Genomic DNA, 16,733 nt, shown 5'->3' on the forward strand with positions numbered 1-16,733 from the left:
TTTTTTTTTAGGAGGGGTGAGTGTGTGGGGGGGTCAGCGCCCTGAGTCTTATAAGGTACCCCTGACGTGTGAGGAGATCCTTGTCAAGTCCCACAGAAGCTGCCACGGCAACAAGCGACAGCACGAGCCGGAAAGCCGGAGAGTCATCTCATCAACCGTCCGACATTACAAACACGTTGGTAAGGCTTTTAAAACGGAGCTCCCACAACAAACAAACAAAAAAAAATAATAAAAAAAACATTTTAATGTACAAAGGGGTCAACACAATGCCAGAGAAGAATGTAGCTACTATAGAAAGAAATCCGGCTTCTCTCCCCTGTTGATATGAAAACTGAGCTTCAGGACTCATTTGTAAAATCCCACTTTCATCCCAAATAATAATAATAATAATAATAATAAGGAAACAATGGGAAACATTAAAAGAATGAGGCAGTTTTTTAAAAAAAACACACGACATATGTACATGTTTATAAGGATATGTGTGTAAAAAAATAATACAATAACATAGAAAATAATAAAAAGTCATGGCACAATATATGACACAAGGGGGTAAAAAGAACAAAAAAAGAATAATGTAGGGTTGTAAAGGGGGCTGATATCCAATGTTCACTTCACTGAAACGGCCCAATAGATATACAAAATGCACAAAGAAAACACTAACCAAACAAACACTGTGTGTAGACTGTGCCGCATCAGCACTAACATCAAAACCAGCATATTTTTGGACTTTCTCCTTTTGACTTGACTTTGAATCAACCGTCTTGAGTGAGCGTTCGGCACCAAGAACCTACCATACAGATTTTTGCTGAGGAAAAAAATTCACAATCTTCCGGTTGAAAGCGACCAATGTTTAAAAGTTCATTGTCTCTGAGAATGGTTCTTCATATAAAGATGAAGTGTCTCACTTTTCTTCCCTCTCATGGCTCTCCTACCTGAGACTGAGCAAGGTAAGCCGAAAAAAAGTTCCTACGTTTCAGTCTGGAGGGTTTTTTTATTTTTTTTTCCTCTGCAGGGGGACGTGAGAGTTTTTCTTGGGCACAAGAAGCCACTTTGTGTCCTCCAGAAGGTTTCTGTTTAGGTGTTTGTTTTGACTTTAGAGTGTATGTGTGTGTGTGTGTGTGGTAGAGAGTGTGTGTGTCTGAGTGTGTGTCGGAGTGAGTGCATGCATCATGGCGCTGTGGTGATGGCGTTCAGGTCCTTCATTAGGCCCTCGAGGTGGGCCATCTCCTCGGTCAGCTCGTCGGGCTCGTAGCTCTGAGGGAGAGGAACAGGGTTACTGCGGGGGGCGGGGGAGGGGCAGGGGGGGAGGGAGGCAAGCACCTGGAAGGAGGCAAGGAAGAGAGGAAAGGAGAGGAGAGGAGAGGAGAGGAGGAGAGGGTCAGTCAGGGTTTTTTTTTTTTTTTTCCACAGGGTGGGCAGGGGAGGGTCGTATGGGTGGGTTGTGGCGAGCTGGGGGGAGGGGGGAATGGGTCAATGGAACTGAAGAAATAAAAAAAACAAGAGGCAGCAAACGAAAGCAAAGCATCGAAAACCAGAGAAGCCAACATCAACAGCCAGTCAAGGGAGGGGCATGAAAAGATTCAATGGTAAAAAGAAAATCATTCCAGTTATGGGTTTTGTTAAGATCAATTGTTAAAAGTTGATCAAAATGCAGCGTCACAAAAACAATAAATAAATAAATAAATGGTGAGATTGAGGGTGGAAAGAATAAAAAAGAGAGAAAGGACAACAACAGAAAATGTGGTTAAAACCAATGTCCAGTTGAAGGTAACTGTACAATCCAGTGCCCAAAGAAAAACCTGACATGGATTTGGAAGGAACGTGTGTGGACACAGTTGGGCCTACAAGCAGCCAGTGTGGGGCGCTATACTCACGCTGTCTACATCTTCTAGCATCTTGCTGGTCTCTGGCACGTCAGGGGCGTTGGGCACGTTGACTATCATTGGTGTTCGCGTCCTTCCTAGTGTTCCAATGGAGGCTGTTTTCACAACATGTGGATGAGTGGGAGGCCCTGAGTATTAAAAAGTTTACACAAAAGCACAGACAGACATGCAATTTTGAGTCTGAGGTCATATCCCTTAAGTTCAGTGTGTATGACTGTGTGTATCCTGATGTGAACACTCACCAGTCTGAGCGAGCAGGGGGGTGCTGGGCAGGGCGGGCGACTCATACGACGGATGGCTGGAGGCTGGGATTGCAGGTACGGCGAAGCTCTTGAGCGGGTGGGCGTGGGCGTGAGGGTGAGCCGAGCGATGTGGGGGCAGGTTGCTGGAGTAGCTGGGTTCTTCCTCTGTAGTGGTGGAGCCGTGGTAGCTGCCCTCAGGGTCAGCCAGGATCTCCGAAGGGCAGGATGCCTGGGAGGAGGCGGTGGCTGGAGGCAGAGGCTCCGAGCTGGGGGTGTTCCTCACCGACTCTGTAGAGGGGTCAGGAAGAAACATAAGACGTGTGTTCACAGAGCAGTGAATGCAAATCTGGCTGCACATCTTTGTATGCATTTTACATAGAGTGCTGTACTTGGAAAATGTCTTAATTGTTTTTCTCTGCTTGTAATTTTTGCAGCTTTAAAACAGAAATAAGCTTGGAAAATAAGTTTTGACACTGAACGGTCCTTCACTTTAACTTCAATAAGCTGTGATGTAACTGAGGGTCAATTTGTTAGTCAGAAGGTATTAATTAATTTTTTGTACAGGTAATTGTTTAGTATAAATGGCAGAGGAAATCAGGTTAAGTCCATGACTATGTCAGTTTCTACCATAGAAATCAGATGTTTATTTATGTAACATAAACCTGAGGTAGTAGTGCACATAGTACTGCTGTAACATTCATGAGCACAAAGATGATCAATTCTTATTGAATTAAGTGTTTTTTCAAGCGGCAGCCACCAGGCTGTTGAGCCTTCAACGTTCCTGTTGAAAAAGTTTGACACATTTAAGTAAAAGTCGAGAAGAATATAGGGCAGAAGAAGGCGGTAAAAGAAGAAGGGTTAGTAACACTATGGAAAACGTAAAGGTGGCAGCACAGCATGTCGATGGGGTTACAAGCCTGCTCCGTCACTTCTCCTGCCGTCCAGCAGGTGGCAGTGTCTCACCTGTGGAGTCCACCCTGTCTAGATGGGAGATGGGGGTGGCGCAGGCGTGCGGGCGCGGATGCCCGCTGCCCTGGTGGTAGAAGTAGCTGCGCGTTGGCGACGCCAGGCTGCCCATGTGATAATGGTGGTGATGGTTATCAAGGGAATGGATGGGGTGAGCACTAATCACAGCTGTGAATGGAAATGGACATGGATACACAAACAAACACACACACAAGATGTTTAACCAGCTGGAATAATGATGACGGATGTGGAAGTACTGAGATACACACAAGCAGTTTTCTGTAATAAAGACACTTGAAAGTTCCCTCTGTTACCAAATAACCACATTTATGAGAAGCATGAAATGGACGTCATGGGATACTGCCTATTTAATAAAGGCTTTGTGGTCCAATTTTTAAGACTATCAAACTCACCAAAACCCACACACACATACACACACACACTTACGCTGAGGAGGCTGTGCGTCAAAAGGCATCATCATTTTAGGCCTCATCCCTCGTCGGCCTGCTAGAGTAGACATGCTGTCCTCTGATTCGTGGCCTAAAAGGTACGGTGGAAACCAGCCAATCAGAAAGAGCTGCTAATCTAATATTCTTTTTTTTGTGATTGATCTCTAAGCCTCGGGATCAATCTTATGGATTTTTTAAATGTCACTGAGTGGATTTACTGTACTTGCAGTATGAGAGGTAATGGGTGTTATACACCAAGGTATGAAAAGCATGAAATGTTTTGCATGATAAGCACAAAAAACATAACAATGTAAAAACAACAACAACAACCACAAAGACGAGTTGTTGAGCCTAAATCACCATCTTAAATTCTGCAGGATTGTTGTAGGCATGCTCCTGGAAGCAAACCTGAGTGCGTTAGCTCATTTCCTGCCTCAGTCAAACTCTCAAATGTAGTTTCCTGTCTGCCAGCCAAACTCAAGACATTTGCTCACTCTTATTAGTATGATACATGTGAGCTTAGGCAGCAAGAGTGACACTTCACTTTGATCTCTTTCCAAAAACATCACACTTTAAGTTCTTCCCCCTCAGGGCGAGACTGACCACGGTAGGAGTTGCGCCTCTGCTGCAGGTGTGGGTTGCTTTCCAAGCCGCTGTCAGCGGGTGTGATGTCCTGCGAGGTGCGTGGGATTGGCGTTTCGGTCATTACTGGGTTGGGATCTGGCGACTTGTCCATGGGTTTGAGCTCCAGCCTCTCGTGGTGAATCCAAAGATCAGGTGGCTTCAGGTCTTTGGAGTTTCCTTTGTACTTGTGGGAGCCGTTGGAGGACTTTGAAGCGGCTCGTTTTCTGCAGAGGGAGAAAAGAGCAACGGTGAAATACCGACATCATTTACAGAGAGAAGGTGTTCTAGAAAGACACAGGAAACACCGATCGGTGTATGACAGAGCCTCTTACTTTTTCTGGTGCGACGTGGTGCGTCGTGTGCACAGGAAGGCCCCCACCACCACTACTATGATGGTGAAGGCTCCCACTGAGATGATGATGATAATGACCAGGATGTGATTTTCACTGCCTCCAACACCTGATTTACCTTCAAATAAGACACAAACTGTCTAAGTAACACACATTTAAAGGCTTTAAACCAAACATAATGATGCAAGGAGGCTCTAAGCCACCACAAGGCTCAGAAGATGGGTTTTATGGGACTGTAGTCACATCTGACTGATAAACATGCCATGAATGAAAGAAGAGGATGGGATTAAAACCATACCGACTGAAGTTCCAGGGTCCTGTGGATGTTGGCTTCCTGAAGGTCCCTGCTTTGGTGGAAGATTCGAGGCTGAAAAGGGGCAAAAAAGGTCATTTTACACTGTCTCCTAATACCTCATTGCACCCTTCATAGGACAATCTGAGCAGTTTCACAAACACAAACAGATTTAGCCAGTCATGCAGCCCAGAAGATGGGAATCCTCAGAGAGAGAGACACAGTGAGAGAGACATATGAAACGCAGTCAGCAGTGATAAAGTGTGGAGAGGGGGTTTACCTTGGTCATTAGCCATTTTGTCAGAGGACTCAGCTTAACAGGCCAAAGGAGAGCAGGGAGGGAGAGACAATAAAAAAGCAAAAAACTGGTTAGCTGAAAAGAGCAGCAAGGGGGGGGCAGAAGTCAAGCGAGAGATGGGGGGTTGTGAGAAGGAAGAGGAGAGGGACCAAACTAAGACATGAAGAAAAATAGCAAGAAAACTCAAACTGCTGCCAAACAGACACAGCCAAGCTGACATTAGGAGCCAAGCATCTAAATCAAAATGATAGGTTTCCTATAATAAAACATATATTGACTTTAAGCCTTAAAATATTCCAACGACAAAAAGCAGTGTCCTTAAAAAAGATGCAGGCATGTTAAAATATTCAGCGAAAAAAAAAACACAAAACTGCAAATCTGCTGACCAGACTGTTCAGTAATTGGGTCATCCCAAACCAATCAACATGGCTTATGAAATAGCCCTGTCCCTGAGATTTCCTCACAGAGACTGCAGCAGGAAATGGTGTCTAAGGTCTTAAGTAGAATATGTATTTAAATCAGGACCAGCACATGAGATGATGTCTTTGGAGAAAACCCCTCCTCATAGAGCAGCTCTGTGTTGGTGGAGCTGTCAGAATCTAACTTTGTTTTGATTTTTTTAACAATAAAAATTGTTTACACAACTGAAAACTGTAGCAGCATGAGGACATTTGATGTGTCTGTGAGAGGCTGTATGTGTTGATTTTTGTGCACATGATGACAGAATGCTTTCACAGACCCAAAGGCCTGACATATTCTCAACAAAGGAGGCTGTGTTAGCATGCCTCTTTGCACATATGCCAACTCTGCCTCAAGCTTGTCATGGACACTTACTCTTTGGCGTGCGGAACTGCACGGCCTCAGACATGGGGCCCATGCCCTTTGAGTTTCGGGCCTGGATCTTGAAGTAGTAGGTGGTGTCAAGCGTCAGTTCCTGGATCTGGTGAGTCAGACGGTTGCCCACCACCGGTTCAATGACCCAGTCATGGACTTCAGCTTTTACATCTGTGCTGTAGTAGATGATGTAACCTACAAAGGGAGACACACAGAAAGTTACTTGAACTTAAAGAAGAAGAGCTTATTAAGTCAGTTGTTTTTGTACTTTGAACACTGGTTGATTGTAAGTACACAGAGATGGACTTCTCTTAACACTACTGCACAATTTCTTGTGACATTTTACCTACAAATTCACTCAGTGTGAGTCACTTCTGCTTTTAAATGTGATGTCACTAGTCAGGGTTTAGTGGAGAGTTGCTACTAAATAAAAAATGTTGGAAAAATGACAGAAATATGTGAAGCCACAAGGACAAACTTTGAGACTCACCAGTGATTTTTCCATTGGCCTCAGAGGGAGGCTGCCAGTTGACAATTATGGTGCGAGGTTTGTTCTCTTTGCTCACCACAGTCACGTCTTTCGGGGAGGAGCTGGGAACTGTGACGAGAATAAGACGGGACATTTGTTGTGTCAATAAAGAGGTCACATTACATGACAATGAGGGAGTTTAAAGTGCTACTAGTGTGCGAACTATACACTACACTATTGCACTTGGTGAAACCCCTGGCTGGGCTCCAACATATCCAAAAACGAAGAAAATGAGTTTTTGTTTTTAATGTCAGTTTAATTTTGAAGCCACTTGAAGCTCAACCTATTACAGATTACATTGAAGTATAGGCACTGACAGTTTGCAGCGAGCAAATGTTGTATCTATTAGGTATGAAGCAATGCAGGAACACACAGGGGACTGTATATTTTCAATACTAGATGGAAGGTGGGTTTATATAGATATATAGATTTTTTGGCCAAGTGAGGTGGAAACAGCCATTTAAACCTCAAATATTATTTGTCAGGAAAAAGGAAACAAGAACCTTTCTTTATTTATTGCAATGAATCAGCAACTGGACACTATATGGCAAATACAGTGTGCAGGCCGATATATAATAACCTGGTCATTTTCTTATTGCCAAATGTCAAGCATGTTTATCACACTCTTGCATACGGTAAGTGAGGGAAGCTACAGCTGGTCAGTATTCAATGTATATATATATATTTACACATACATATATGTTCACAATGTGTGGACGGGTTAAGTCATATAAATAATCTTTAAATCAATTCATTAATTTGGACACTGGAAGTGTGAGTTTATGTGCCAGCCACAGGCAGGCTGGAGCCTATCCTAGCCATCTATGAGCGGGAGGCGGGGTACACCGAGGACAGGTCGCCAGTCCATCACAATATTTAGGTTAAAATCAGTCTATCTATCCTTTGGAAATAAAATGGATTTTGTATTTGTTTCAACACATATGCAAATCTGTTGCGGGTTTTAGTTATTATATTATGTGAGATCTACTGATAAATACCTGTCTTAATATTTGTCTTATACTATACATTGCAGTCACAACATTATTTTCCTCAGATGTGTTTCCTTCTTCCATTTGGGCTGTAAGAAGTCAGACATTACTCCAGGCCAGCCAGGGGCTCGGTATACTTCTTGTGTTTCTGATTATATACATTGTGTGTGTGTGACAATATTTATTTCTTTGTGTGTGTGTGTTTGTTTGTAGGGTTCTTACTGATCTCAAAGGTGGTGCCTTGGGCTGTCATGCTCCATGTGCTGGTGCGGCGGCCTTTGGTCACCATGACGGAAAACTCATACAGCGTGTTGGGCTTCAAACCTGTCACTATGTGGTTCAGGCTGGTGGTGTTGGCCATCTGGAGAGAGATGAAGATGACACGCACAACAAACAGAAGAAGAATTAGTTTGTATTCTGGCAGATTCACTTAAGAGCGTTTTGATAAAATGAGTTGATTGGTTGTCAGAAATTGTGAAAACTACACTTTGAAAAGTTTAGCAAGATACCACATGGACGCCTTAATTGAGAAAAACAAAGTTAAGTTATGTAACCATTTGTATTGATTTCCACTGGCCTGAGAATAAGGCTCTAGCCTTTGTGCGAGCAGCTCTGAGTGAGTCTGGGAAGCCTGTGTGTCCTGTCTATAAAGTTGCGTGCTATGACAAAGTGCAGCTCTCCGCTGGGGGCTGTCAAACAGAGGGCAGTGGGATAGCAAAAGAAAGCACTCTGCTCTTCAGAAACACACAGCCGGGTTGAGAGCAGTCATCCCTTCAATAATGTAAAGGCTGTCTGGGCAGACTCGCTTTAAAGGAGGCATTAAGGTGGAGTTGTTGGTTATACCGCTGGAGTGCAGATACATAAATACATCAGGACATAAGATGTAGTTTTCAGTTCTCTCTTACAGACTTGTTAAAATATTGGATTTCATTAATAGGACTGAAACATAATGAGCCTGTGCAACTCTGTAATTACTGTCCAAGTGTGGGAATCAACTCAATTTGAGAATCTACACGTGGCAGCAGGCTGAGCTATACACTGTGTGGCTGTATATTGTTGTGGAGTAACTTTCTGTTAATGAATTGGTAGCATTTTATCATAATAACATACCGCCTCTCTCAAATCTTTCTTTCGTGATTCATAAATCATAAACTCTCCAGATCAAGCCCAACAACTAACAAAGAGCTGGGTGGAAGCATCCTCTGCAGGACTTGAATGCTGAGTCCGCATGTGTGTGTGTGTGTGTGTGCACATGTATTGTGTGTGTGTTTTCGTGTGTGTATGGCTGTATGTAGAATGCACAGTCAGATCTACAGGCTCTTTTACTAGCTCTCAGTTTGTCTTGTCCTTGTTGAATAATTTATCAGTAAACGCGGGCCTTTATCTGAGCTCTGCTCGGTCACAGGTTTGCACACATGCATGAAACCGAGAACACACACATGCACACACTGTGCGCCAGTATTTTTAGATTATTAATCATCTGAATTGAGCTACAGGTCAGGAATTAAGAGGAAGAAACAACAACTGCAGTACAGCACTGACCTTTGTTTAGGATTGAACTGAATGTTATTCAGCAAAAGAAATGGAACCACAATGGAACTCATACACCCAGAGGAAAGTGGTTTGGTCATATTGTTACTAGCTGTAGTCAGAATCCAGATGGTAAGAGGAGACACGTACTTATACTAATTACAGTAGTAAGTTTTGAGTGTACATCATTCAGTGCAGAGCATCTATTTTCTCTTTATAGTGCTTCAAAAATGCATCATAACTGCTACAAATACCAACATTATATGATGCACCTGAGCCCAGGAGCTGTAGTGGGAATACTCTATTATCTGTGTGACATTACTTTTTATTTTCAGCACATCAATACGTCTCTCAGGCCTGAAGGGATACACTCAGTCCTGCTGCACTAAAATACACACAAATCGTACTGTATTAAATGATCACTGAAGTTTGATCACAGAGAAATGATTGAAGCTGTTTTTGAGTGAATTACTGCGAGGGGTAAACAACTTAGTTGAGCTTGAAAGCGCTGAAGCAACCCTGAAAAAGTTTCAACAATACCAGGCTGCAACTCATTTCTTTTGTTTAAAAAAATGTTAAATTCAATAAATTCCTTCTGGCCTCAAGAAATGCACTGATGACAAACAAAATCTCTCTTACCTTGACTTTTGTGTTGGCGGGGATGTTGGTCTTCCATCGCACTGTGTAGTAGCGATTATCTGTGATCTTTTGGTTCTTAGGCAGCGAGTTGTCGGCCCAGGTCACCTTGATGGTGTCGTGGTTCGCTACGGAGGCCTGAACACCCACGGGTGGCATCATGGGGGAAGGGTCTGGTACTGGGGTGTATGGAGCATGGAAGAGTTCGTACAGGTCAACATCGGGGTCTATGGGGTCTGGACGTCAGGCAGTAAACCCGCATGCATGCACACAAATTAAAGTGACCAAAAATTAAAACATAACGAGAAGCGTGGTGTGGTGGGTCAGACGGTGGAGTCAAAAACAGGGTGCAGGGAGGGGGAGAAGTCAGGTTAATGCATTACAAATGAAGGACGATGGCAAAAGGAGGAGGAAAAAAACGGAATGTAAGTGCAACAAGGGTGGGATTGGGAAGGATGAAGAGAAAGAGAGAGAAGATTCTATTAGAAAAACAGGCACTGACCTCTACAATAAGACGGATCTACAGAATCAGTTCGTATATAGGAGCTACTGTACAGTATGTGTTGTTCTATCAACAGTTACAGTAGCACTATGAGAAGAGAGCAGATAATCTATTCATAAGAAAAGATTACAGTAAATGGAAAGCTTCAGTGAAGACAGATACCCACAATCCTACCGCCAACATCTCATATACATGTACATATACATACTAATGTGTTGACCCAATCTTTTAAAGACAGGCAAAGCTGAAATCCATTAACGAATGTTTACATCACAGTGTTTAAATGCAAAGTAGATGAACACAAGGACACAGAGGAAAACTGGAATATTTCCCCATGAGGCGCATTATGTCCTGTGGAAAGAGAACTCAGGCTTTAAATATGGAGCTCGCCACCATCAAGTGGTTTTGTGTGTGTGTGTGTGTCATGTCCTGCTTCTGTTGGCTTGCGGCAGCTTTGTCCTTCCTGCTTTCATTTCCACAGTCGCTCCTTGAATCAATAAGAGATAATGGCATCAACTAATAAACCTCTGAGAGACATACAGAAGTTCATGATCCAGTTGGGTTTGTAATGAGTCAATTGTATTGCCTGTTGTTATCCGCCTCGTATTATGTGCTTCTGATGTGTTATTCCGTTTTTATTTAGAAACAGAATTTAAATGTATTTTTGAGCTATTTTGATATAGGAACAACTTCAAAAGTTGAACTGCCTCCTCACAATGAAGCTACCTCTGCAGAAACAGTATAAAAATGTCCCACTGTTTCTCTGTATTCTGTAAATAAATACTGAATTTAATTCAGATTTATTTATCAGGGCAGAACAGAGCACAGCACTTATGGAAGTTGCCATGGTGCATAATGACAACCTGTTTAATTTAATGTAGGAGTGACAGTGGGCATCAGTCTCTGCCCATCACAGTCTGTGAGCAGCTCCTGGCTGACATTCTGATGGATAAACACTTCAAGATGGCTCCTGGTTCTGTCCTCGGTGTGTGTGTGTGTGGTGGTGGTGGTGGTGGTGGTGGGGGTTTTGGTTGGTCACCCGTGATGACACTCCTCTTCGACCACTTGTTGGTCCTCCACTCTGCACCTCGCTCCATTTGACACATCTTTGTACAGAGCTGCCCTCATTATATTCCCAAGACTGAGTCAGAGAAGAGTGTGTGTGTCTGCATGATGAAGATCCAAGCATTCATGTGGCTGTGGAAAGGCACTGAGGTTTTGGAGAGGCATGCAAGCTGCATTTCTGTGCCCAGCTTGGAAGAAATCAGTCTTCAGTATTTACAGGAGAACAGACTGAGAAAGAGGCTGACATGTCCTTGTGTGTGTATATATATATATATATATATATATATAAAAATAATTCTATAGAGAGGGGTGAAATACCTAATTTCCTGTTTTTCAGTTAAGACAACATATTATTATAAAGTATTCAGCACTCTCTCAACCTAAGTTCAGCAAGTTTTTCCTCAGTTTTTTTCCAAAAGTAAAAGTACTATGTAGGTCAGCTCGTCTTTTTAATCCCGTCTTGAACAAACTGGCAGGAAGGGAACGCGCCCCCGAGGATTCAGCAGCAGACGATGGTGGTGGGCTTTGGTTCTGCTTTGAGAGGAAACGTTTGGATCTGACGAAGGGTTGCCAAAGCCACCACAGGGGGTCTGCGTATGTTCAGTGTGCGCGAGAGTTTCATAGAGAGAAGTGTACAGTATGACAGCGAGCGGGCGTGCACGCACACGCACACTCAGGCTGCCACCCCCCCTCGAAGCATGTTGACGTGATTCATGTCATCCAGCATTCCCTCCCCTCTCGAGCTCGGTGGTGCAATAGTGCTGCGGCGGAGACAAACCGGAGCGATCAAGGCTGAGCGAGGAGGCGGGAGGCTGGATGGGAGAGGAGGCGGGAGCAGCCCACATTCTGCGACACCCCGGGGAGCAGGGGGGTGGCTGTCTTCTGACACTGTCACATAAAACTGTGTGAACTCAGCTAACGTGCAGACTAACTGGCAGTGATCCACACTTCAAGACAATTTGTCAGGCACAATGGATCGGGGCTTAAGTTCTACTTCTAATTGTTAACAAGGTTGTGATCTGGGGCTTAAAGGATTCTGTATTTTATGCTAAACAGGATTGTACATTTTCTGTGGCTTATGCAATGTTTCATTGTACTGCAACAAGATAGCTGCATTACTGACTGATACAGAATATTCAGGATGACATCATGTTTGTAATAAGGATCTCATGGTTTGTCCAGACAGACCTCAAATCCGTCCGTATTCCTTGTTATAACACTACGTCCAAAATAAGCATTCAAATATCAGGGTTGGTAATCTCAGGGCCAAACTTGAGGGTTTCATCGTTTGATTAAAAAGAGACCTCGGTGTACTTGGGGGTCGTGAAGAAGAGAGTTAATTACAGCAGTGAGACACCCCGGTGACACATTATCTCCTTGGTAATTTGGAATCGAGACACATTCTGTCTGATGTCAGGTTAGAGAGAGCAAAGATTAATGTTTTTTTTCGGCGTGTGACCACAGCCATACGGTGTGAGGAGGAGCCGCCCTCATATTTTAACAAGATCACACTCTTAAAGGTACTTCCTGATGACATAAATGCAGCTAAAGAATGTAATGATCGCTCATACCTGACTGCGGTCTAGTGATGGCGCTCTCGTACACAGGGATCCCTTCGCCTACGTTGTTGTAGGCCTTCAGTGTGATCACGTAATGGGAGCTGGCGTCTGTGAAGTGAAGAGAAGAGATGAAGATACAGAGGAGTGAGATGAATTGTTGCAGCCATCTAATCAAGCCAAAACTCTTGAGACTCTTGAGTTAAAATTGCAATATTAGCATTAGAGTATTACTCCTCTTACTCTGATTGTAATGAAGGCTTCAATTATGCATATATGATGTATATATTTTGCAACAGTTCCTCAAAGTTTTGATTGCACAAAGGGAAATCGCCCTCATGCCAAAGAGTAAGAGCCAGCTCAACATCTTAATGAGGTGAAATCTAATGTTGCCGTTTCCTTTGGTTTGATGAGAGCAAGAGCGAAAACCACCAAAACCAGTTATTCAAATATTATGACCTTTAATTATCGTGTCCCCATTAGGCCAATCTGTGTAATTAGTGGCACCGGCGTGTGGTGGAGAAGACCTCATTAATTCTCTAAATACTCACTATGGGGTGCAGATGAATTGCTTCAGAGTGTTTGTGTGTCTGTGTGCTTTATAATTGATTAAAGTTTGTGCAAGTGTCAAATCAGATGTGTTTTAATTATGTATGCGTCTTGAGAGATAAAAAAAATAAATAAAAATAAATAAGTGTGGCTAGTAGTTGTTGATTCTTACCGAGGTTCTCAATAGTGAAGTAGCGCTGCTTGTAGTCCACTTTGATGGTCTGGGAATGTGGACTGCCGATGCCGTAGCTGATGGTGTAACCACGCACCACAATGTCCTGGTTCTCAGGCGGCGTCCAGCTCACCACGATGCTGTTGACCAGTGACCGGACATGAAATGAGCTAGGCTGGTCTGGTACACGTGATTCTGGTGAGGGAGAAATACATATTAACTATTAGCCAGGTTCTTTAACATGAAAGATGATTTAGGTGTTTGTATGGGTACCATCCAGGTCGCTCTCAAACGTCTCTGCTGTGGTCCACTCAGTGGCCGGTCCTGTGCCATTCATCGTCATGGCTGACACACGGAAGGAGTACTCGGTCCCACGCTCCAGACCTGATCAAGCAACACAAACAGATTCAGTATTCAAACTGAGCTGAACCCCCCCCCCCCCACCAAGCAGCACTAAATAAAAAACACTGGTTAAATCTTCTCTCAGGCCTGATTTTATTTTATTTTATTTCTACCGGTGGGCTCCACTTGGCTGGTCAATCGGTGAGAGGTTTTGAGACGCAGATGCAGTAAATATTTTGAAAGGATGTCTGATACTTTTCTGCACAGTTTAGGGGGAAAAAAAATAATCTATAATCGTGCCCAGAGAAGGATCAAGTGAGCGCTGCTATAGGCTCGGTGCAATTAACTTTCCTTTTCCCACTCAATATTAGGGAAATGATTGAGATTTATTGCTTCACTTTTTATTAGTAGTTTTTGGTGGGTTGAAATAAGGATTCGTAATAGATGTGAAATATAACAAAGCACAGAAATAAAAATAACAGGCTCAAAAAAAAAGTTGGGGGTCCACATTCCTTCACATTTCACAGCCTTGTCTTCTTCAGAAAGCGCTGCATCACTGCTGGGTGCCGGCTTTGGTATTCAGAGACGAAAGGGAACACCCGCTGACAAATGATGTGTTTCTGTATTAATATGCTGTAAAATTTTTCATCATCGTCATATTGTCCCATTTGCATGCTACATGCTAATCCTGTAGTCTTTTCTCTCTGTACCCACTATTCCGGGCCACCCTTGAGGGGGGTAGCTTCTGAAGACTGCCTAAGCACTCGTGCCTCCAAGGCTACAACATCTCTTTCTAAATGCTTCTGAACCAACAAACACCCCTCTGTTTCACCCCCTAGAATGTTCTCAAAAATCAACTTTTAAGTGTGTATTCTCTTTGATGCAGCTCACAGCATGAGGCCGGGCCACTTGAAAGTTACAGAGACAACATCTAATATTAATCACCATTGCTGTGTCTCTCTGGTGATATTGTGCATATTTTGTCGGGAGCTGTGGGTAAAGTGAGAGTACAGTAAGGCATGTTACTTTATTTCAAAGCATTTAGAAGAGATTCAGATGATGAGTAAATAAACAGGTCTGACTCTAAAACACAGTTTCAGTCTCATGATAAAATACTTTGCATATTGCAGGGTGTCAGACTGTACCTCAGCCAGAGATAAAATCCAGACTGATAGCACGAAAATGTTTTTATGTAAAGCAACCAGGGAAACATTAGGCATTTTGTTTACTAAAGGCTGTGACACGCCAAGCCGACGCCGCCTGTCAGTAAACTGTGGGGCGTCGATGAGCGTCTGAGGCTCTGGTTTTTGGATCCTGCACTTGCTTGTTAGACCACGGCCAACAGCTTTCTGAATAATCAAGCCTGTTCACTCATCACTGCAGGTCCCTTTTTTTCAAATCAGGCTACTCCCACCTGCTGATATGGTAAATTATTTACTGTTGTGCATAAGCAGAACGTATGGGCGTCTTGCCATTAGCTGTAGTCTTTGTGGTGTGTTCAAGCGCAACTTTATTTTTGACCGTATCGGTTTTTGTGTGTCTTGCATCTTAAGAGTAATCATGCAGAAGTCAAACTGTACTTTGAGTCAATGCCACCAATCAATCAGGGTGATATCACTATTTTTAAGGCCTTGTTCACACTTTAACACTTCAACACCCCCGCATGTGATCCAAGAGGACAGCTCTGAACTCAAGTGTGAATACACCCTACGACATATTGAGGACAGACGCAGGTTTTTAGTAAATGCTTAAGTGCTGAATGCAGCTCTTGATGCTTAGGCTATATAATCAGATACGAGTTTCTCCCTGTCTCATTTCAGTCACTTGTCTTTCAGCATTCATTCATCGAGTGACAACAATCCCTTTTTACTTGCAGCCTGAAAACAATTCAGATGTTTGGCAATTAGGAATTAGGATTCATGATCCATTCTCACCCTGAGTTGCAGCGTACACACAAGACACAGGACTGCACCGAGATAAAAACTAAACAGGAGAAGCAGGAACTGCTGGATCGAGTCTCAAACTGGAGGTAAATTGCTAGGTATGAACTGAGCCTATAGCTCCTGTCCACCTACACACGCTGTAATAAATGTACTTCTTCACACCCACTTCACTGGCTGAGAAACTACATTCCATAGAAATGGAGCTGGTTTGTTTCTTTGTGTTCTCCTATAAGGCTGATGTTACAGAGTATGAGCCTGACATTGACTATTAACTGCAGTCATTACCATCAATGAGCTTGTAAAGCTGGTTGCCTCCGGTGGTCTCGGCTGCTTCACTTCTACGGGAGCCTTTCTTGTATCGGATCTTGTAGCCAGTGATCTCCCCATTCTGTCCGCTGAGGGGAGGCGGCTGCCACCGAAGCATGATGCTCTGCAGAGGGGAAAAAAACAAAAAACATTCTCAGTGCGTCATGTTTAGCACACGTGGGAGCATCTGCTCTGGACCTGCAGCTGTGAAGGTGACTTTACGGTTTAGCAGGTAGCTTCACACCTTCCCACACAACTTGGCACCAGCCTGTGTGTTAACTCTGCAGGCCTGCACCTCCCGTCTTCATGACAGCGGTGCAAGTGGGAGGTGTCCCACAAAAACAAACACCCCTCTGAGCATGTGTGACGCAGTGCAAATTGTCGCATAGGGAAGAAATAAATATGAATAATAGAAGGAGGTGTCCTGGTGAGCGAGGTGTAGGTGTGTGTGTGTGTGGTCAGGTTAAGCCTGCTGGGACGCTGAGGCAGAGAGATGAATGCAGGACTTCCGCTGGTGAGCCCACGCCGCACCGTTGTGGGCTCCATGCATCTGATTTTTTTGGTGCCTGTGTGTTTAAAGAGATAGGTGGGGGGTAGCTCAGCGTGGGAGAAGAGTTAATTAACGCTTCCCCACCGTCACACTGATGCACAAAAGCCTGAATACATATACAGGGCA

General features: G+C 43.6%; 1 protein-coding gene across 5 annotated transcripts in view; it reads right to left on the minus strand.

Annotated features, from left to right (window-relative positions):
- Nucleotides 1-16,733, minus strand: part of neo1a (neogenin 1a) — a 126,717-nt gene continuing 109,984 nt past the window's right edge. For 2 of the 5 annotated variants that reach the window (XM_028401576.1, XM_028401571.1), the window contains exons 13-28: nt 16,037-16,181; nt 13,740-13,850; nt 13,467-13,661; nt 12,761-12,856; nt 9,626-9,858; nt 7,679-7,817; nt 6,429-6,536; nt 5,939-6,133; nt 4,813-4,881; nt 4,497-4,632; nt 4,144-4,388; nt 3,539-3,631; nt 3,089-3,259; nt 2,126-2,413; nt 1,875-2,011; nt 1-1,254 (exon numbers count right to left, since the gene is read on the minus strand). In XM_028401576.1, the coding sequence (XP_028257377.1) occupies nt 1,168-1,254; nt 1,875-2,011; nt 2,126-2,413; nt 3,089-3,259; nt 3,539-3,631; nt 4,144-4,388; nt 4,497-4,632; nt 4,813-4,881; nt 5,939-6,133; nt 6,429-6,536; nt 7,679-7,817; nt 9,626-9,858; nt 12,761-12,856; nt 13,467-13,661; nt 13,740-13,850; nt 16,037-16,181 (2,448 nt within the window). In that variant the 3' untranslated portion in view covers nt 1-1,167. Of the gene's footprint in view, nt 1,480-1,874; nt 2,012-2,125; nt 2,414-3,088; nt 3,260-3,538; nt 3,632-4,143; nt 4,389-4,496; nt 4,633-4,812; nt 4,882-5,938; nt 6,134-6,428; nt 6,537-7,678; nt 7,818-9,625; nt 9,859-12,760; nt 12,857-13,466; nt 13,662-13,739; nt 13,851-16,036; nt 16,182-16,733 lie in introns of all 5 variants that reach the window. The other 3 variants (XM_028401575.1, XM_028401574.1, XM_028401577.1) reach the window with 3 other exon arrangements.

The sequence above is a fragment of the Parambassis ranga genome, chromosome 3 (genome assembly GCF_900634625.1).
Source record: "Parambassis ranga chromosome 3, fParRan2.1, whole genome shotgun sequence".
Taxonomy (NCBI): domain Eukaryota; kingdom Metazoa; phylum Chordata; class Actinopteri; family Ambassidae; genus Parambassis; species Parambassis ranga.